Below are 23,369 nucleotides of genomic sequence, written 5' to 3'. Positions count from 1 at the left end.
AAATACTGTCCCTCACACTTTTTTTTTTTAAAACCTCTCCGAAAACAACCAGAGGTAGGCCCTCAAACTGGTAGCATGAAAGTTCAAGGTAAAGGTAGAATGCACATGTACTTCCAGCTCCCAAATTCCTTCTCACTAAGATAGCCATATATTTCCCAGTGGGAAAGAAAAGTTCATCAAGGACATGACTGTCTCCAAAGACAGGAATTTAGGTAGCATTTAAGACATGAACAGTTTGCTCTGAATCTTTTTAAAGGATTTGCCTTAAGAGAGTTTCAGTTAACATTTTCTTTAGGTGCCTTTCAGGTTTATGACATTGGGAAAGTCTCAATAGCCACTTAAGAAGATTTTAGAAGTAGTAGAAGGCTTTAATTTTTTATTTGGAGAACACTAAGATAGCTACTTTTAAAACAATGGTACATAAAAGAAAATACAACTAGATATACTTCCCCCAAAGCTAGCTAAGATTGTATAACTAGAAAAATAAACATACTTTGTTAGACTCTACTGCTACTAAAAACAAAAAGTAGACAGGTTGGGCCAGCTGTTTAAAAATGAGTGCTTTTACAGTAATAAATGTTGACAGCTCAAATAAAAAAAGAATGCATTACTGAGATATCATCAACTGTGGGCTGTCAGTACAAGGCAGCTCCACCCAGTCTAAGCTTGTCAAAAAGTGTTACTGTAATCCATGAAGAAGTCTCCACCTCAGGCAAAGGAAGGAAAAATGGGAGGGCTGGCTCTGAACAGGTGTGTTGAATTGTAATGCCAATGTTGAGTCATAAATCTCTTTACATTAGCTTCACAAATGACAAATTATTAACTTCTACTCTGAGGTGTCAAGCATGAATGAACAGATCCATCAGCAGGCACTTTAAGAGCAACAAATGTAAATAAACAGGGTGTGGATATAATTTTTTAACAGTGAGCATTATTCCATGCTCAAGAGTAGACAGTTATGACAAACTTTTTTACTCTACTCAAGTGAATATGATATTTGGGAATCTGTGAGTGTCTGACCTACTCTTCAGGTCAGTCCACTGACTCTACCTAATCTTGATAAGAGTACTACTTCAGTTTATCCCATGAATCTTTAATGTAAATGTAACTCAGCTTTACAAGGGATGATGATGTATGAAAAGCACGTAAGTATGTATTCTGGTTTTGACACAGCTGTGTGACTCTGGGCAAATTATTTAACTTCTATAAGCCTCACTTTCCTCCTCAATAAAATGGGGATAATAAGTATCCCATAAGATTACCATGAAAGCTAAAAGACAGTATTTAGAGAAAGTAACTAGCATAATGCTTGGCACTAGCAGACACTCAAACACATGCTTGTTCCATTCTTTAAGGTACTTCAACTGACATCCTTGCTTCCCTAAGAGGTAGAAGTTTGGAATTTAATACAGAGTAATAAACTGCTCAGGATTAAAGCTCACGAAGGCAGAGCTGGAATCTTTTCCACTCTACGTCAGTCCCCAGTAGGGTCCAGCAAGTTCTGAGCTCAAGAATAAACAAGATTGCCAGCCCGCAGCAATCTCCCCATTCCCTGCACTCAAAAGTACCAAACACCCATGTGTATTTTGTTGTCCTTTAAAAAAAAATTATTATAGTAAGATATGTGTAGAATACAATTTACTATTTTAACTATACAACTCAGTGGCATTAATTACATTCACAATGTTGTGCAAACCATCACCACTATCTATTTCCATAACTTTCTCATCACCCTAAACAGAAACTCTATACCCATTAAGCAATAACTCCCCAACACACCCCATACCTCCAGTTCCTGGGCTCTAATCTATTTTCTGTTCTTATGAATTTGCCTATTCAAGACATATTAGTGGAATCATAAAATTTGGTCTTTTGTGTCTGGCAGTTTTCATTTCAAGGTTTACTAGGTTCATCCATGTTGCAGCATATATTAAATCTTTATTATGACTGAATAATAATCCATTGCATGCATATACCACCTTTTGTTTATCCATTCATCTGTTAGTAGACATTTGGATTGTTTACACATTTAGGCTATTGTGAATAATGCTGCAATGAACATTCGTGTACAAGTTCTGAGTCCCTGTTTTTGATTCCTAGAAATGGATTTCTGGGTAATGTGATAATTCTGTTTAACTTTCTGAAGAACTGCCAAACTGTTTTCCATATACCATTTTACATTCTAACCAGCAATGTACAAGGGTTCTAATTCTCCACATCCTTGTCAACACATGCTATTTTCCATTCTTTTAGATTAAAGCCATCCTAGTGGATGTGAGATGGTATCTTATTGTGGTTTTGATTTGCCTTTCTCTAATGACTAATGATGTTGAGCATCTTTTCCTGTGCTTGTTGGCCATTTGTGTATCGTCTTTGGAGAAATGTCTATTCAAGTCCTTTGTCCATTTTGAATTGTGCTGTTTGGCTTTTTTGTTGTTAAGTTGTGCGAATTCTTTATATATTCTGGATATTAAATCCTATTATATATGATTTATAAGTATTTTCTTCTATTCCGTAGGTTGTCTTTTCACTCTCTTGATAGTGTTCTTTGATGCACAAAAGTTTTAAATTTTTATGGACTCCAAACTTATCTATTTTTTCTTTTGTTTTCTGTGCTTTTTCATGTCATATTCAAGAAACCATTACCAAATCCAAAGTCATGGTGATTTCCCCCTATGTTTTATTCTAAGAGTTTTATAGTTTTAGGTCTTAAATTTAGGTCTTTGACCCATTTTGAGCTAATTTTTGTATATGCTGTTAGGTAAGGGTTCAACTTCATTCTTTTGCATTTAGGTATCCAGCTTTCCCAGAACCATTTGTTGAAGAGACTGTTCCTTCCCTATTCAATGGTCTTGGCGCCCTTGGTAAAAAACATTTGACCATACATATGAGAGAATATTTCTGGGTTCTCTTTTCTATTCTGTAGGTCCACATATCTATCCTGATGCTAGTGCCACACTGTTCTGATACTGTAGGTTTGTAGTGAGTTTTGAAATCAAGATTGTTTCAGTGATTTTGGGTTTCCTGAAATTCTGTATGAATTTTAGAATGGGTTTTTCTGTTTCTGCAAAAATCACCTTTGGGATTTTGATAAGGATTGCACTGTATCTGTAGATCACTTTGGAAAGTGTTGTTATCTAAACAACATTAAGTCTTCCAATTCCATGATCAGGGGAGGTATTTCCATTTATCTAGGCCTTCTTAATTTCTTCCAGCAATATTTTTAGTTTTCAGAATACAGGGCATGGGCCTCCTTGGTTAAGTTTATTTCTAAGTATTTCATTATTCTTAATGTTATTGTAAATGGAATTCTTTTCTAAATTTCCTTTTCAGATTCTTCATTGTTAGTATAAATACAACTGATTTTTAATTTTATACCCTGCAACTTTGTCAGATTTGTTTATTAGCTCTAACAGTGTGTGTGTGTAATCTTTAGGGTTTTCTATATATTAGATCATGTCATCTGTGAATAGAGATAATTTTACTTCTTTCCAATTTGAATGCCTCCTATTTATTTTTCTTGCCTAACTGCTCTATATAGAACTTCCACTACTGAATAGCAGCAGTGAAAGTAAACATAGTTGTTTTGTTCCTGATCTTAGGGGAAAAGCTTTCCAGTGTTTAACAATTGGGTATGAATGTCAGCTGTGGTTTCTCAAATATGGCCTTTATCATGTTGAGGAAGTTCCCTTCTGTAACTATTGTTTTGTTTGTTTTTATCATGAAATGGTGTTTGATTTTGTCAAATACTTTTTCCTCATCAAATGAGTCTCATTAATACCAGATTTACAGATTATGCTGTATAATAGTATGAACACACAATATTTGTGAGCATATTCCCAGTTCAGTCTTCATGTTAATTTGTGTACCTCATAATTCATTGGCAAAGAAACAGACTTTAATTTCTTTAAAATAGTGAACTTAATGATACTGGCCCATGTGTAAACCATCAATTTTAGGAAAATTTCTAAGATCTTAATTTTTAGATAACAAAAATAAGCCATAATATATATATATATTTTTTGCGGTACGCGGACCCCTCACCGCTGTGGGCCCTCCTGCTGTGGAGCACAGGCTCCGGATGTGCAGGCCCAGCGCCCATGGCCCACGGGCCCAGCCGCTCCGCGGCATGCGGGATCCTCCCGGACCGGGGCACGAACCCACATCACCTGCATCAGCAGGCAGACTCCCAACCACTGCACCACCAGGGAAGCCCAGCCATAATATTTAATTAATACTAGTAATAGTTTATTATCTTTACCTTTTAACTAAAAGGTAATTGATATTGTTTACAATATTTCACCAAAGTTATTTATATCCAGTTTGATGACTCCTAGTTTCAGCTGTAGGGTAGCTTTCATATCCCATTTTTTTCTTTATTTCTAATAACTTAGAAAATTCCAATTAGAGATTATTAAGAATATAATCTAATGCTTGTTGGCTTTTTCAGTTGTATCTGAATATTTGGATCAAATAAGGACTCAAATTATAAAGACACTTCTCATACAGGGCTACTTTTTTTTTTTTGGCCACACAGAGAGACATGTGGGGTCTTAGTTCCTCAACCAGAGATCGAACCCACACTCCCCTGCAGTGGAAGTGCGGAGTCTTAACCACTGGACCACCAGGAAAGTCCTCATACAGGGCTACTTTAAGCTATATCAGACTTAAGTCAATGAGTTTATCACACTCAAGAGACAAAGACTTGACCGTTTAACCTTGGGAGATAGTGGTAAGTAGATTCCTAATTCATTTTCGGGGTGCTCTTGCTCTAAAAAGTATTTCTTCTTGAAGCCTTAAGGGATTGGAAACGTCCTCTATTATATATAATCTATTTCTTTTACTGAGGAATGAAGAAGATTATCAAGTTTTTGGAAAGAATCAAACTCTTGATAATTAAAGCCATGTGCACCACAGTTCATTTTTTCCTAAGAAATCTTGAAATTTTATTCTCAAAATTAAAAACTATGGTATTTTTAGCCCCGAAAAACAGGGTTAGGATGCTCAAGAATATATTACTGAGATATAAAATTTGAACAAGGCCCTTGCATTTTTACCTTTATTATTAGAGTCATAAAAAGTTTTTATCACATGCCTCATTACAAAAACTTATGCTCATACATTTCCCTTAGGGAAGAGGACTGCAAACTTTATTGTGCAGCAGAATCAACTGGGGGGCTTGTTAAAACAGATTACTGGTTCCCACCCTCATAATTCTGATTCAGCAGGTCTGGGGCTGGGGCCTGAAAAATTGCATTTCTAACAAGTTCCCAGGTGACACTCTGAGATCTGACTTAGATAACCAGTATACTTGTTTGAGAAGGAACGCCTTAGACTCCTTTTGCATTATTTAAACGGTTTACCAGAAAGATGTCTACTTGAAGCTGCCGAAGATATTAGCAATTTTCATTATTTTCTTCAATACCATATCAAGATTTGAGGGGAGTATTATTAATTACTAGCTATTCATTTCAGTAAAGCAGTGTTTAGATTGACATTCAGGTGCAATCCTTTTCATCTGAATAGTCATAATCTTTCTTGCTGAACATATAGTTTGTTTTCTTTTTTAAACCAGCTTGATTGAGATATAATGCATTCATAACACACAATTCACATGGTTAAGGTGTACAAGTCAATCAATAGTTTAAAGTGTACATGTCATAGATATATGCAACCATCACCATAGTCAAATTTAGAACATATTCATCACCTCTAAAAGGAACCACACGAACCTCTGGCTATCACCCTCCTATATTCCAAAACCACTTACTCCCCACACCCAACTGTAAGCAAGCACAATTCTACTTTCTGTTTCTATAGAGTTTCCTACTCTGGACTTATTATATGAGTCCAGAACCATATAATATGTGGTCTTCTGTGATGAGCTCATTCACTTAGCATAATGTTTTCAAAATTTATCTGATATTGTAGCATGTATCAGAATTTCATTCCTTTTTATGGCTGAATAATATTCCATTGTATGTATATACCACATTTTGCTAACTCATTCATACCTTGATGAATATTTGGGTTGTTTCTATCTTTTGGCTACAGTAATGTTGCTATAAACATTCATGTACAAATTTTTGTATGGACATATCTTTTCACTCCTCTTAGGTATATAACTAGAAGTGAAACTGCTGGATCATATGGTAACTATGTTTAATCAATTGAGGAAGTGCCAGACTATTTTCCAAAGCAGTTTCACCATCTTATAGTCCCACCAGCAGTCTACAGTATATAACTAGAAGTGAAACTGCTGGTTCATATGGTAACTATGTTTAATCAATTGAGGAAGTGCCAGACTATTTTCCAAAGCAGTTTCACCATCTTATAGTCCCACCAGCAGTCTACAAGGGTTCAACTTTCTCCATATCCTCACCAACACTTGTTATCTAACTTTTTGATTCTAGCCACTGTAGTTGGTGTGAAGTGGTATCTCACTGTGGTTTTGATTTGCATTTGCCTGATTATCAATGATATGGAACATCTTTTCATGTGCTTATTGGTCATTTGCTTATTTTCCTTGGAGAAATGTCTATTCAGATCCTTTGCACAATTTTTAATGGGAGTAATTTACCTTTTTATTATTGAGTTGTAAGTGGTCTTTATATATTCTAGATACAAGTCCCTTATCAAATATATGATTTGCAAAGATTTTCTCCCAATCTGTGGGTTGTTTTTGCATTTTCTGGATGGTGTTCTTTGAAGTAATTTTGTCATCAGTACTGATTCTACCTTATCTTTTAAAATCTAACTCAGAACTTGCAAAATAATCATTGTTAAAACTTCTCTGGTAATATACATTTCTCATTGATGAACAGAATGAAGAGATGATTCTACCTCATATATATATATACGTATAACAATATGCCAAGAACCGATTCTCACTTCGCACACAGTAGTGGTTTTATCTAACCGAAAAGCAAGATAGTGAGCACAGTGTGGTCACTGCTCTTCCACAGACCATCCTATTGCCATTGCATGCCATCCAACAGTGCCATTTGATGAAGTACTTCCCTAGGAACTTATTCTCCTGTCTTGTTTGAGCATTTTTTTTTTTCTACTGTTAACTTTGTAGTAGCTGGATTTACAAGTTTCTTGTCAGGAGTAATATTTGAATCCATTTTTACCTCAGAGTCCAATTTGTAAGCAATTTCTCCTGGTTTGGTTACTTCTCTGACTTAAGCAATAAAATTTAAAAAATTGTTTTAGTGGTAAGTATTCTTTTTTCTCTTGCTCTGAAAAAATCTATTGATTTAACAGAGAGGTAGGTCATTGGGCTTTACTTACAAATGAAACAAAAATTTTGAAGACCTCATGGTTTTATGATAAATTTTATAACAGAAACAGTGGCACTAAGGGTAAATAGATTGCTTTTCCTATGTAATCAATTTTCATATATTTACTTCTCAGTCAAAATTTTCTTTTATAGAAGCTAGTGTGAAATCATTAAAATCAGAGTCAGCTGCCTTGGCATTTCCTATCCTAGCACTATAGTTCTCTGAATTATGTTTACACTGATGTTGAAGTAGTTCCAACTATCTGTACTGATTTACAGTATTTATTATAGTATTTTCATCACTGTTTTTATGCTTCAATGAACCACATGTAAGCCACGATCAATTCTGGTGAACTAAGAATATAATATAACTAATTTACCAAGGAAAAATGAATGTAAACTTAAGAATAACACATGAATGACATGAAAGTTCAGAAGCCAAATCAACTGCCCCAGTTAAATGAGTATTTGTCAAGACTAAGCAACCAATGCAATTCTTGTTGTACATGAGGAGTCTAATAAATTGTAAAAGATACAGTGAATGAAATAGGATTTGGAGGGATACCATAATTTATTTTACATTTCAAAATGTGAAATAAAAGTGAACAAAACTGATTATGTTGCTTGTTCACACCTAACTGCTTGGAATTCTTGATAGCTGAGTACACCAAAAGTCTAGGAAACACACTGAAAAACACTGCCTTAGAGATTAGAACTATACCTGATATATAGGAGGAACTTGAAGAATGACTACAATTATTATCTTATTTCTTACCTGTACTACCTGCCTCATAGCTTGCACTGGCAGAATGCAAGAGCCCTTCTGTGTTCCATGTCAAATTGCTTATATAGCATGTCTAGCTCACCCTAGCTGGGTGCTCCTGGGGCTTCATCAACTTGGAACTGCTGGGTTGTAAGTCCAAGGACCCTGTTTGTCTTGCTCACAACTGTGTTACTGGTGCCCTACATCTGGTGCATAGAAAAAGACCAATAAATATTTATGAAATGAATATATACAAGCAAGATGAGTGAAAACATCATCTTCTGTGATCTGGGCCTAACTATGGAGAAAAATCATTGGATGAAGAACCCTTTTAAAACATTTAGGGACTTCCCTGATGGTCCAGTGGGTAAGACTCCACGCTCTCAATGCAGGGGGCCCAGGTTTGATCCCTGGTTGGGGAGCTAGATCCCACATGCATGCCGCAACTAAGAGTCTGCATGCCACAACTAAACGTGCCACAATGAAGAGCCCACATGCTGCAAGTAAGACCCAGAGCAGCCAAAATGAATGAATGAATAAATATTTTTTTGAAATTAAAAAAAATGTATGCACCCAACATAGGAGCATCTAAATATATAAAATGAATATTAACAGACCTAAAGGAAGAAACAGATAGCAACACAATAATAGTGAGGACTTTAATACACCCCTTTCATAATGGATGGATCATCCAGACAAGAAACCAATAAGGAAACACTGGAGTTAAACAACATGTTAGACAAGATGGAGTTAACAGACATATATAGAACACTCCATCCACAAGCAACAGAATACACATTCTTCCTAAGTGTACATGAAATGTTCTCCAGGATGGATTATATATTAGGTCACAAAACAAGTCTTAACAAATTTAAGAAGAGTTAAATTGTATCAAGCATCTTTTCCAACCAAAGTAATGAAACTAGAAATCAATTACAAGGAGAAAACTGGAAAATTCACAAATATGTAAAGATTAAACAACATGCTAATGAACAACAAATGGGTCAAAGAAGAAATCGAAAGAGGAATCAAAAAAATACCTTGAGACAAATGAAAAGAAATACAACATAACAAAACTTACGGGATGCAGCAAAAGCAGTTCTAAGAGGGAATTTCATATCGACAAATGCCTACATCAAGAAACAAGAAAGGTTGTTGGAGAACAACCTAACTATATCTCAGGAAACTAGAAAAAGAAGAACAAAGTTGTTCTACTAACAAAGTTAGTAGAGGGAAGAAAAATAACAAAAATCAGAGTGGAAAGAAATGAAAGAGAATAAAAAGACCACAGAAAAGATCAATGAAATAAGAACTGGTTTTTTGGAAAGATAAACAAAATTGACAAACCTTCAGCTAGACTCACCAAGAAAAAAAGACAGGAGTCAAAATCAGAAAGAGTATACATTACAACTGATACCACTGAAATACAAAGGATCATAAGAGACTACTATGAACAATTATACACCAACATATTAGATCACCTAGAAGAAATGGATAAATGTATAGACACATACATAATGTACAGACTGAATCATGAAGAAACAGGAAATCTGAAAAGATCGATTTAAGGAGATTAAATTAGTAATCAAAAAATCTCTCAACAAACAAAAGTCCAGGACCAGATGGCTTCACAGGTGAATTCTACCAACATTTAAAGAATTATTAATTCCAATCCTTCTCAAACTCCTCCAAAATATAGAAGAGTAGGAAACACTGCCAAATGCATTTTATAAGGCCAGCATCACTCTGATACCAAAACTGGACAAGGGCACCACAGGATTGGAAAATTACAGGCCAATATTCCTGATGAACATAGATGCAAAAATCCTCAACAAAATATTTCCAAACTGAATTCAATGACACATTAAAAGGATATTACATCATGATCAAGTGGGATTTATTCCAGGGATGCAAGAGTGGATTAATATACGCAAATAACTCAATGTGATATATACCACATTAACAAAACAAAGGATAAAAAACATATGATCATCTCAATAGATGCAGAAGAAGCACTTGACAAAACTCAACATCCATTTGTGATAAAAACTCTCAACAAAGTGGGTATTGAGGGAATGTACCTCAACAAATTAAAGGCCATTTATGACAAGCCCATAGCTAACATCATACTCAACTGTGAAAAGCTAAAAGCTTTTCTTCTAAGATAAGGAACAAGACAAGGATGTTCTTTTCTTTTCATTTTTATTCAATGTAGTATCAGAAGTCCTAGCTAGAGCAATCAGGCAAGAAAAAAAAATAAAAGCCATCAAAATTAGAAAGGAAGAAGTAAAACTGTCACTATTTGCAGATGTCATGATATTATATATAGAAAACCCTAAAGGTGCCACCAAAAAACCGTTTTAGAACTAATAAATTCAGTAAAGTTGCAGGATACAAAATCAACATACAAAAATCTGTTATGTTTCTACATGCTAACAACAAACTATCAGAAAGAGAAAACAATCCAATGTACGACTGCATCAAAAAGAATAAAATACCTAGGAATAAAAATGTTCATACTACCCAAAGTAATCTACAGATCCAATGCAATTTCTATCAAAATTCTGAGGACATTTTTCACAAAAATAGAAGAAAGAATCCTAAAATTTGTATAAAACCACAAAAGATTCTGAATACCCAAGTAATCTTAAGAAGAAGAAGAAGAAAAAAAAGCCAACAACAAAGATGGAGGCATCAGGCTTCCTTGATTTCAAACTATATTACAAGGCTATAGTAGTCAAAACAGTATGGTATTGGCATAAAAACAGACACATAGATCAATGGAACAGAACAGAAAGGCCAGAAATAAACCCATGTATAAACTGTCAATTATTTTACGACAAAGGAGCCAAGAATATACAAGGGGGAAGAACAGTCTCTTCCAAAAATGGTGTTGGGAAAACTGTACAGCTACATGCAAAAGAAAGAAACTTGGCCACTATCTTACACCATACACAAAAATTAGCTAAAATTGGATTCAAGACTTGAATTAAGATCTGAAAGCATAAAACTCCTAGTAGAAAACATAGGTAGTAAGCTCCTTATCATCAGTCTTGGCAATGATTTTTTTGGATCTGACACCAAAAGCAAAGGCAGCAAAAGCAAAAATATACACACAGAAGAGTACATCAAATTAAAAGGCTGTTGCACAGCAAAGGGAACCATCAACAAAATGAAAAGGCAAGCTACCGAATGGGAGAAAATATTTGCAAATCATGTATCTGATAAGGGATTAATATTCAATATATAAACAACTCATACAACTCAATAGCAAAAGAAACAAACAATCTGATTAAAAAATGGGCAGGGATTCTGAATAGACATTTTCCCAAAGAACATACACAGGTGGCCAACAGGTACATGGAAAGGTACTCAACATTACTAATTATCAGGAAAATGCAAATTAAAACCATGAAATATCACCTCACACCTGTTAGAATGGCTATTATCAAGAAAACAAAAAATAACAAGTGTTGACGAGGATGTGGAGAAAAGGGAACCTTTCTGCACTGTTGGTAGAAATGTAAATTGGTGCAGCCACTATGGAAAACAGTATAGAGCTTCCTCAGAAAAATTAAAAATGGAACTACCATATGATCCAGAGATTCCAATTCTGGGTACTTATCTGAAGGAAACAAAAACACTAACTTGAAAAGATATATGCACCTCCATGTTCACTGCAGTATGATTTATAACATCTCAGACATATAAGCAACCTAAATGTCCATCAGTGAATAAACGGATAAAGAAAATGTGGTGTGTGTGTGTGTGTGTGTGTGTGTGTGTGTGTGTGTAATGGAATCTTATTCATTCATAGAAAAGAAGAAAGTCTTGCCATTTCTGACAACATGATGGACCATTGAGAACATTATGCTAAGTGAAATAAGTCAGAGAAAAATACCACATAATCTTACTTATATGTGGAATCTAAAAAAAAAAAAGAAAATCAAGCTCATAGATACAGAGAAAAGATTGATGGTTGGCAGAGATCAGCGTGAGCGGGCTGGAGTGGCTGACTGAGAGGTGGGTAAAATGGATGAAGTTAGTTGAAAGGTACAGACTTCCTGTTATAAAATAATTAAGTCATGGGGGTGTAATGGACAGCATGGTGACTGCAGTTAATAATACTGTTTTGTATATTTGAAAGTTGCTAAGAGTAGATCTTAAAAATTCTCTTCACAAGAAAAAATTATAACTATGTGTGGTGATGGATGTTAACCAGACTTATTGTGGTGATCATTTTGTAATATATACAAATATCAGATCATTAACATTGTACACCTGGGACTAATACAATGTTATATGTCAATGATATCTCAAAAAAAAAAACAAAACAAAACAAAAAAAACCACCCTTTTGTGAGCAGAAAGCAACCAACTACAGAAAGCCATCTATGGTATTCTCAGCTATCCATTTAGTGCTCGAATCATTAACAGTTAACTCAATTAGCTCTTCTTCCTTAAAGTTACTTCTGGGTATTAGATCTTCTCTGACTTTTACACTTTCAGTGAAATTCTGATGTTTAAAAATACTGACTTTTGTTTTTGTTTTTAATCTCACATATAGATTTATACATAGCTATACCAGGGAAAACTCTCCTAACAAAACTATTGATACTATTCTTGCTAGCTTCAGGAAGTAGTCCAGATATATTTTTAAAGAAGTCTAATAGTGAAAGATCCTTTTAAAGGTTGGTCTGTTGTATATGTTTTGCTTTAGTTTTTGCACAAAGAAACTGTTTTTATTCTCTATCTTGTGATGACTTACTCCTGTTTTAAAGAAAACATCAACAGAAGCCAGAATCTGTATCCTGTTTATCATTGTTAGTTCTGGAAAGAGAATGGGTATGACAATGGTGAGATTTTAAACAGATGAAAGGAAAAGGAGTTCAGTGCTTCAAACAGTAAGATAAAGACAAAACTTAGGACAAAAAAGTTACACATTCCATGGGGCAAACAAAAAGCCAACAATTTCCTTTGGCAACACAAAAAGCTGCCTTGAGCCAATAAACCTACCCTCTCTGTGCTGTGGCAGTACTGTTTTTAAGTCTCAAATCAGAATCCTTAAAGGGTAAGCCTAAAAAGGCCCCTCTGGCATATGTTGCCCATGTTCCACTAGTATATTCTTACCATTACCAAAGAAATGAGAATGCTGTTCCTGACCTTGAAATCTGCCCTGATCTCCAACATTTGGGTTTTGACAATTACAGAGATATTGTTTAGATACAAATTAATCAGAGTGGTTAGGCTGGAAAGGGGTAATTCTTGCACCTACGATAGAGGATTCTAAGTAAATTAGTGTTGAATGGATGAACGAACAAATGAATGAAACCACAAATAAATCAAGAGCTAAGTATAATAAACTCTTGATAATCAGAGGTTTTGAGATTATTCACGGCTAAAAAAACTAGTGCATATGAAAAAACTGACTCCATTTACATGTTAGAAAGCATCTATTGTTTGGAACCAAGCTGTAATCAAAAACAGATGCTAAAATGTGGCCACTGTCATATAGTGATATTTGCTTTTCTCCTCATCCCTTCTTTGCAAATAGCCCCTCACTAGAGCAAAGCACCTCTCTGTCCCCAGGACCTAGCCCAGTGCTATATTCTTCATAGATGCTCAGTAAACACTTATAAAACCAAACTAATACCATTAATAAAAATGTCTATGAATAAATCTGTATGGAGATAGTTCTGTCAAAACAGAGGCTCATACATAATTTATACTTCCTAGTTAGAGACAGAACAATTAGCGATATAAAGGTTAGCCCATTCTGAGCCATTGAAGAATGACTCAGAGTATGAATATGCTTTGGGCTTGGTTTTATTTAATAAAAGCTTTATGTAATATAGGCATCTCTGGTTGCACTAATACAATGGTATCATTGAAATGACGGACGTAACTGAACCAAAGATAAGTTTAAATAAATTCAGGCCTAGGAAGCCATCCTTCAAACGTGTTCACAATTTAATTTTAACTGTATGCTTAAGTCTTATTTGAAATTTTTTATAAAGTAAAACCAAATTCACAATTACAAGGGACAGTGTTTCTTATCATTTACTCAGCAGATACCAAATCATGATCTGTGCATAGTCTAAAAGAAGTTTTTAAACTTAGAAAAGCTTTTCTTAGGAACTCTACTTATGACCTGAAAGATAACTTTCATAAGACACTCTAAAAACAAAAACAAAGAGAAATCTTTTATCTCTTGCAGTTAAATTTCAATAAAAAATTTCAATTATACGGAGTCTTAGATTTTTCCTGTAACCCTCATATTAAGTTTTGTGCTCAGTATTAAACGAATTAAAGTCAATTTCCTTACCAATGAATTATGAGGAACACAAATTAAAATTAAAGAATGAACTGGGAATATGCATGCAAATATTGTGCATTCATATTATTATACAGCATAATCTGTAAATCGAGAACTAATGAGACTCAAGATTTAAATGGCTGAAGAATGTGTTTAGTGAATTATTGTCAATCAATGCCTCTATTCCAGGATAAATGTAATCTTGAATGGCAACACACCTATTATTACAAATTCCTAACTAAGTACAGTACTTCATTATTTCAAAATGTCAGTGTCAATTTATAAAGTAACAGATAAACACCATTCTACCATATACCCGATTACCTTTCCCTCAGAGTAAATGAAACACTACTAAGAAAAATTACAAACAACATTTTTACAGCAATAAAAGGAATCTACTGAGTATTAAAACTCTAGGTATAGTGCTCAGAATTTTCATATTTGTTAATGTGGATACATCAGGTTTTATATCATTGTAATCAAGTATTATTTTTTCAAGTCATATTATTTCATGTAAATTCTTTCAACTATTCATTTATTCAATCACTTACAAACATTTTTTGAGTGCCTACGTTGTCCTAGGTACACTGTTAGAAGACAGAGTTACAAACATGAATACGATACAACCCTTGCTCTTTAACTCACAGTGTAGTAGAAGACAGAGACAAGTAAATAAAGTTAAATACAACAGTACAAGGTTAAATGGAAATTGTTTATGTTTTTCCCATTTGTAATAGCTAAAGAGTATTGTATTGAAAACACTCATTATACGCGGAAACTTTTCATCATTGCTCAGAAATCAAACTCTCCTTTATTTGTTCTATGTAAATCTTTCTTTAAAAATTAAAAACAAAGAGAAAATTAAAAAGAATAATTTGATGGATATACAAACTTAGCATCTCAAATTAATAAATGATAAGATTTGTTTCATATTTTATCTTGAGACTGTTTTCCAAATCCAGAAATTTCTTGACTGATAAAGCACTAATAATTACTTGAGATTACTATAGATCCTACTAGCTGTGTGACCCTTGGGTAAATTAACTTAAACTTTTTGATCCTCAGTTTTCTCATCTGAAAAGTAGAGATGACAATACCAATCTGTGTTGGATTATGTTCCATTTGCCCCTCAGTATCCATGCTCTACCTAGCTTTTTGCCCAGGGAGGTTCACTTGCCTGCCTTTCAGTTTCTAGTTGGGTTAGGTCAATAGGAGGTACTAGCAGGAGATCAGAGTATAAAAGGAAAGGGAAGCTATTCCTTAGTTTCTTCCTTACCAGTTCACCAAGGGTTGGCTATAGCTCTCTAATAGAAGTGATCCTCTTCATATACCACCTTCTCCTAGGCCTTTAGGCCTAAGGGTAGTAATGGCTTCCTTTAGCCCTAGAGTGTACTATCCATTGTTGACTCCCATAAACTCTGCCCATATCTTCATAAATAGTTCCCTTATTAAACTCTTTTCAAACAACCCAGTTTGAAAGTGTCATCTGTTTCTAGCCAGAACTCTGACTCATATGCAGCCTCAAGGGATTGTTTTGAGGATCACATGAGATGATAAATGTAAAGTGCTTTGCGTAGTGCCTAGTACATTACAGATATTCAGTAAGTGTTGACTACTATTGTCATTATGAATATTGCTGTTATTATTCTATTTGAGGTTCCATGCTCATCTCATCTATACCATCTAAATATGTTCGGGAGACTGCTAAATTCAGAATTCTGGTGATCTTTTTACTAATTCTCACAGTGCTTCAAAAATATGTTCAAGTGTAAAATGTGTTTATTGCTAATCAATCTCAATACTTAAAAAGAGAAAGAGGACCTTAAAAGTGAGTGAAAAACCCATATAATAGATTGGATTTCCTGAACTGTAGTTTCTTCTGTAAACATGCTTCAGAATTCATTTCCTGTAAATTGACCTCCTGCCATCAAATCTAGCAAAGTATAAATGTCCATAAAGTTAAACAAATTGTTGGGTCTTGGGTCATGAAAAGAATGGACTGAAAGGTAAATTCAGTGGCATAAAAACCCTTCGTTCATGTGGAAACACATCTTCATCAATGCCTTATTTATCCATCATGACATAGGCAAGCATCACCATTTGACAAATCATCTCAACAAAATCCTATTAAAGGTCTACTTAACCTTTCACCTTACCTCATCCTTTATATCTTCCTGTTGCTGGGCCGTGAAGATCTCCATTGCAGCCATGAGTCTCATCATTAACTCATCCACTGTTGTGTTACCTAGCAACACATGGAGATAGCCAAACTTCACATTAAAATCATTATAAAATGGAAAGTCATTCTAGAATTAATCAGTAAGGAATAACTACAGTCTAAAAAAATTACAGACTGGCATGCTAATAAAAACTTTCATGTTTTCACTGAAAAGTTTCATATTTTCAGAAAGAGAACACTGGCAATTAAAATTTCAGAATACTTAGATTTGAGGGGACAGTCTCTTACTTAATAAGAAGGACTTTCAGCACTACAAGAAGAATATCCAAGTCATGAGGATCAAAGTATCTTTCAAGTTAGGAAAACGTATCTACTTAATAACGCTAGCAACAACTACCATTTGTTTATATGCCAAACAAATTACATTAAGTGATTAGGTTTATAGATATAAAATCTCATTTAATGTGTACAACAATTCTATGAAGGTGTTATTATGATTTTGAGTGTAACGAGAAGGAAAATGAGGCTTAGAGAGCTCAAGTAACCTGACTAACCAACGTCAAGTTGGTTAAGTTATAGGGCCAGGATTTGAAACCATATGAGTCTGACTCAGAAGCCTGTCTCCTTTGCCATCTTAGCATACTGTTTACTTAGAATTATCTCCTATCACTAAAAATTCTTTGGTGAAACAAGCAGTAATTCAATTTCTGAAAAAAAAAAAAAAATTTTTTTTCCCAACTGATATTTTTCCCTTTCAGCTGCTTTCAAATGACTATGCTATAAACTTTATGGAGAAGGTATTGTAATGTTTGATTTTCTTGAATGCTATTTTATCCCTGTCCAAGTTTGTAACAAACATATAGCAAATATATGCCATTTCTTGCATGCATTAAGTTCTGTTATTTGCTTTGGATGCATCTACAAGAGAGAAGGAAACTCATGAAGATACATAAAGATATAGCAATTTTTCTCTTCTTTCAAACCTACAGGCAAAAGAGCCTGTCTTCTCCAGGGCCTGAGAAGGTGTCTTCTTGTCCCGTTAATGGAATGGCCACCAACGAGACAACAAATAGTAAGCATCCTTGCTTGTATTCTTCCAGAGTAGGGTTTGACTAACATAATCTTTCAATGGTCCTTTCCCAGTTTCCTTTATGACCACTGGCAACATGCAGTTAGGGAGCAGCTGCGGTCCTTAGCCAAAGAAATAATCTAATTTGGTCACATCAGCACTACTCTCTCAATAAATGAGCTAGAGAACAAGTATTATCTTGGTGTGATATCATGTTACCAAGAAAGCAGAACTGGTTTTGTAGTCAGAGTTCTAACCCTAGTTCTGCTACTTATAACTACATGATCTGGTACCTACAAATTGCCTAGCACATGACAAGGGCTTAATAAATATTCACTTAGTAAACAAATGAATAAGAGAAGAGGGAGTGACTTTAGTTCTCTAACGATCAATTTCCTTATCTGCAAAATGAAGATAACACTTCCTCTGTAGGGTTCTTAGAAGGATCAGAGATAATGTAAAGTGCCTGGTACATAGCACACACACAATCACTGACAGTTATTATTAACAGATATAACAAATGGCAAAAAGTTTAATAAGAGAAACTTCAACGTAGATTTTGTTACCAGGCAAATCTTTGGGTTTCCATTTCTTATTTGTAAACTGTAGTGACTAACAACGAGTATGGGGCATGAATACTTTGTGGAGGGTACTAGAATCATCAATGGGGAAATAGTATAATTTTACAGGTACTACACACTGGTCATTAATTTTCAGGCTTAAAGCCACTGCTTATCAACTATGCTTCAGCCCTAACTATACAGGCTCATTGCCAAACTGTACTTGAAGGTATTTTATACCTAAGCCCTTAATGATCCAAGGTGGAGAAAGGTTCCAGTTAATGCAGTTCAGGGAAAATTTATTTTTTATAGCCTATTGCAACAGAACCTCTTTATACTCTTAAAAACTATTGAGATCCCTGAGGAATTTTTATGTGGGTTATGGTTACCAACATTTACTGTGTTAGAAATTAAAACTGAAATTTCTAAAACATATTTATCAATTCATTTAAAAGTAACAATAATAAACCCATAATTTGGGGCTTCCCTGGTGGTGCAGTGGTTGAGAATCTGCCTGCTAATGCAGGGGACACGGGTTTGAGCCCTGGTCTGGGAGGATTCCATATGCCACGGAGTGGCTAGGCCCGTGAGCCACAACTACTGAGCCTGTGCATCTGGAGCCTGTGCTCTGCAACAAGAGAGGCCGCGATAGTGAGAGGACTGCGCACCGCGATGAAGAGTGGCCCCCGCTTGCCACAACTAGAGAAAGCCCTCGCACAGAAATGAAGACCCAACACAGCAAAAATAAATAAATAAATTACTAAACTCCTACCCCCAACATCAAAAAAAAAACCACCCATAATTTGTTAATATAAATATCACATTTATGAAAAATAACTATATGTTCCAAACGAAAAAGTTCAGTGAGAAGAATGTACTTTTTTTTAACATTTTTGCAAATTTCTTTAATGTCTGGTTTAATAAAATGCAACTGGATTCTCATATCTATATCTACATTAAACCAGCTATAATGTGTTGTCTTGGTTGAAATTTATGAAGCAATTATGGCCTCACACAGATATATAATTGGAAAAAGGAGGAGTATTTTAATAGATAATTGTAGATATTTTTCTTTAATACACCCAAACTGACAAGTGGAATTTTTTTCAAGGTTAGGTATGTGAGGAATTTGAAACCGTTATCAATGAACTTATTGTACTTTGTTATATTAAAATCCACTGGCCTATTTTGCCCTTTGAATGGATCTTTTACTCATGCATGAGTTTATAACATTATGCATTGGTCATTTGGAAAATATTGGTTCACGGAGTCATGCATTTCTTCTGAATGTTGACACATCTAATTTTATGATATCAAAAAAATCACATTTATTATCATCACCATTGACATCACCAGAAAAGTATTTAAGCTGTCAATCTTAAATGGAGGATATAAATTTTTGCTTAAAAACTCAAATTTTATCATTGGCAACAAATGTTGTCAGTTCTTTTTCTTGAAGTAACAGACTCACTTTGTTCATCCTGGAGAAATGTCTGCCCATTGCGTCACACAAACTGTAAAGACGGTTAAAAATTAATAAAATAATAATTTAAAAAAATGCACATACATGGAGGTGAAAAATATGACTACCAGTACAGTTCTGTGTCATGGCCTTGATTTGTGCTAAGATGCCAGCAGTTTTACACAGCACTGATTTTGTGCCACTTAGTACAAATGTCAATACAGTAAAAAAAAAGAGTCTATCAAAAATAGACCTTGTAGATTCCCTGAAAGGATCTAGGGGACCTCTAGGGCCCATGGACCATGCTTTGAGAACCACTACTGACTGTAATATTGCTGGAAATATTACAGCAAACAGGAATGAAATATTATCTTAATTAATATGAAATTAATTAATATGATTAATTAATATGAAAACAGGAATGAAATATTATCTTCATTATCTATTTACTCTATGCATTTTGTTCCTGCAGCAGGTCTTCTTTAACATTGTTTGTGAAAGTGAATGCTCTAGCTATAGAGAAAACATAAAATACCAGAGGTTTTGTTTTATTTGAGTTTTAAAGGCACTTGAATTTATACCCCTTCCTCCATTACATTATCTGCTAAAGAACTTGTGACTTAAATAGGGGCAGAAATTAAGTATCTCAGACACAAGCTTTAGCTTGGAGCATCTGAAACATCCTTTTCCCTGTGGCATAGAAAAGATACTGTTTTCAATGTAAGCTTTGCCATGTATAAAGGAATTTTTTATACTAATCCTTAGGATACATTAGTAACATAAAAAATATCACTCATTTTTTTGGTAAAGAATGTGTGCACTGTGATTAAATTGACAGGCATCCTATAGCTTCACACCTCAGGGTTGCATTCTAGACGTGGATTCACACAAATGAGGAGAAATGACTGCCACTGTGAACTATTCAATTCACAATATCCAGTCACTGGTTTTTCCAGATAACTAAAGATAAGGATTTCCTTCAATCAATCAACATTACAACAAGAAACATATATGTGTATATGTGTGTGTGTGTGTGTGTGTGTGTGTGTATGAATGAAATATCATATTTGATGACTGATTATGGCTTAATTTCTAGTTTAGAAAATTTAGCAATTCTGAATATTTAACATGATTATCCTATGTCCCAAGGGCTGTGCAGTTTTATTAAGATGTTTCTGTTGGATTTTCATGAAGCATATTTCATAGCACCTATACTTTTTTTTTTTTTTTTTTTTTTGCGGTACGAGGGCCTCTCACTGTCGCGGCCTCTCCCATTGCGGAGCACAGGCTCCGGACACGCAGGCCCAGAGGTCACGGCCCACGGCCCACGGGCCCAGCCGCTCCGCGGCACGCGGGATCCTCCCAGACCGGGGCACGAACGCGCGCCCCCTGCATCGGCGGGCGGACTCCCAACCACTGCGCCACCTGGGAAGCCCGCACCTATACTTTTTGAAGATATTCTTTTTCCGGGTGTTCTATATTTTAAAATGCAAAGATATTTACCAATACAGAGAATTACTTTCAGCTTTGATGGTAGATATTACAAGGTTATCACATACATAAGGAGACACTCTACTTCCCTTGTGATATGTACTTTACCTTGTATCACATTTAACACTTCATTAGATGATCGCTTTCCCATAATAATCAGAAAAAGTGGAAACTGATCTGTTTTTTGAGTCCGAATGGTTTGTGCAACAACGCTGCCAAAGTGTCTATTGCACATTGTCAGAAATCTAAAATGATACAAAATCCAAAGTTAGTTTCATTTCAGAGTTTAATAAATTTATCACTACGCTAAGAAAAAATTCATTGTGTTTTATTAGCTATATTAAAATTAGACAGTCTGATATCAATGTGTAAAATATTACTGTATTAAGTTTTCAACTACATCATAAATGGTATAGAAATGATTATCCTACAGAAAAGCAGGCCACACACCCTATATTACCCTAAACTATGAGAAAAACAAACAAAATGAATTTTAAGAGGAAAAATTTCTTAAAGAGGACAAATATCGGGTGGTAAAAGTTAAATTAACCGGCATCATCCTAGTCTAAACAGGATCTAGCAACATTTTCACAAGTCCTTAGAATCAAGAATTGTACTTTAGAATTGTGTTTTCTCCAGTAGTAGGAGGTCTTCTAGTTTCATACTTGGTATGGGATAAAAATAATAATTCTAAGCTTTTGACCAAAAAAAGCTCAGAGATATTAGCATACTGAAGTCTAGCATTAGTATTCTTAACACGATCTGGAATAAATGAAAAAACTGATAAAGCTTTTCTCTTCTATTAGAGGACTGTTTGAAATTAGCATTTCTTTCAAGAGAAAAGGGTAGCTTATGATATGTTTTCAGATCTGATGGTAAAAAGTAAATGTCATAATAATAATGAATTATGAAAGACCAAATGCAAATATAGAATGCTTTAATAAGATCCAATTTAATAAAGTCTGTAAAAATAATGGACTTTTAATAACACAGGTCACAAAAGGCAAAACAGTGGAAATTCTGGGGACTAGCCACTGGTACTGGCTTATTAATTCTTAATTATGTTCATGAAAGGCAACTTAAATCGTGTGTTTTCTTATGCCTTATGATAATATTTTAGGTAACAACTCCTCTGAAATGTATGTTCTAGCTGATGAGCAAAGTCTTGTCATCACATGCATTAGAAAGCAAATCTATTTGAAAAGACAAACGGCATTAAAATGTCATGTGCTCAGATTCATTTGATATCCATATTCAAAACAGAATCAAACCTCTTAATTTTTAAAGCCAGTATATTTCTTGTCCATAGAAATTCATCCCAGAAGTTTAGGCTGAATCCTCCACAAAACCTGTGCGGTGACTACACACAGGGCCACTAGAACTGTTGGCAAGAGTGTCAAGACAAGTTAGCACCACTGCAATAAGTTCATTGGGAGGCAGGTTCATATACACATTTAGAGCAGCAATAACCGGACCCCATGGCAATCTGAAATGACAAGGCCTTTAAAAAAGCAATTGTTGGCCATGAAATATCAGTGCCCCCATGAAAATTCAGATCTTCACATTCCACAACTATTATGGGATAAAAGGTGCTCAAGCAGCCTAAGTCTCCATACCAAATTTCACACCCATATAGCTTTAATTCATCAATGGAGATGTGTAGATCAGGAGACTAGAAAGTTAGGATCTCATTTTTCTTTCTGCTTCTTACTAAAATATTTGAAGTCAGTCTCGACCCTGATCTGATCATTGGCAACCTCTAAAATTAAAGATGTCAAAAAACAGTTGGAATGCCATTTCCTACAAAAGGGAGAAAATAAGTCCTTGTTGCTTTCACATCAATGGATTAAGTGGATACCACACAGTAGATGGCCATCACAGCACTAGCCTCACAAGTGATATTAAATACTAGCCAAAGAGGAGACCCCCAAAAAAGGAAGGAAGGAAAGAAGTCAGGAAGGAAGGAAGAAAAGAAGGGAGGCAAGCAGGCAGGTTGGCTTAGTGGTTTTAAGAATTTGATTTCAAGACAATTTTGTCTGGCAACTGTGTACATCCCAAATCCCCTTTCTGTGAAAATGAGCTAGAAGAGAAAATAATTATGAAAATGTGGGTATCTTATTTGGTTTAAATTAATATATAACATAAATTTCAAAACTACACGAAACATATTCAAGGGAGGTACAGCTTTCAACATCACATTAACCATTAAGCCATTCAATTACTATAAAAAGCACAGTGATCAGTTTTC

At 34.8% G+C, this 23,369-nt stretch overlaps 1 protein-coding gene across 1 annotated transcript in view; it reads right to left on the bottom strand.

The window, feature by feature from the left end:
- Positions 1-23,369, bottom strand: part of FAF1 (Fas associated factor 1) — a 484,966-nt gene that overhangs the window by 70,154 nt on the left and 391,443 nt on the right. Inside the window, exons 14-15 of the mRNA XM_082669609.1 lie at positions 21,230-21,366; positions 16,517-16,605 (exon numbers count right to left, since the gene is read on the bottom strand). Of these exons, the coding sequence (XP_082525735.1) occupies positions 16,517-16,605; positions 21,230-21,366 (226 nt within the window). The remainder of the gene's footprint in view (positions 1-16,516; positions 16,606-21,229; positions 21,367-23,369) is intronic.

This window comes from Grampus griseus (genome assembly GCF_964374135.1).
Source record: "Grampus griseus genome assembly, chromosome: 1".
NCBI lineage: Eukaryota > Metazoa > Chordata > Mammalia > Artiodactyla > Delphinidae > Grampus > Grampus griseus.
The sequence above is the reverse complement of the archived record's forward strand: the minus strand, read 5'-3'. Positions and strand labels throughout refer to the sequence as shown.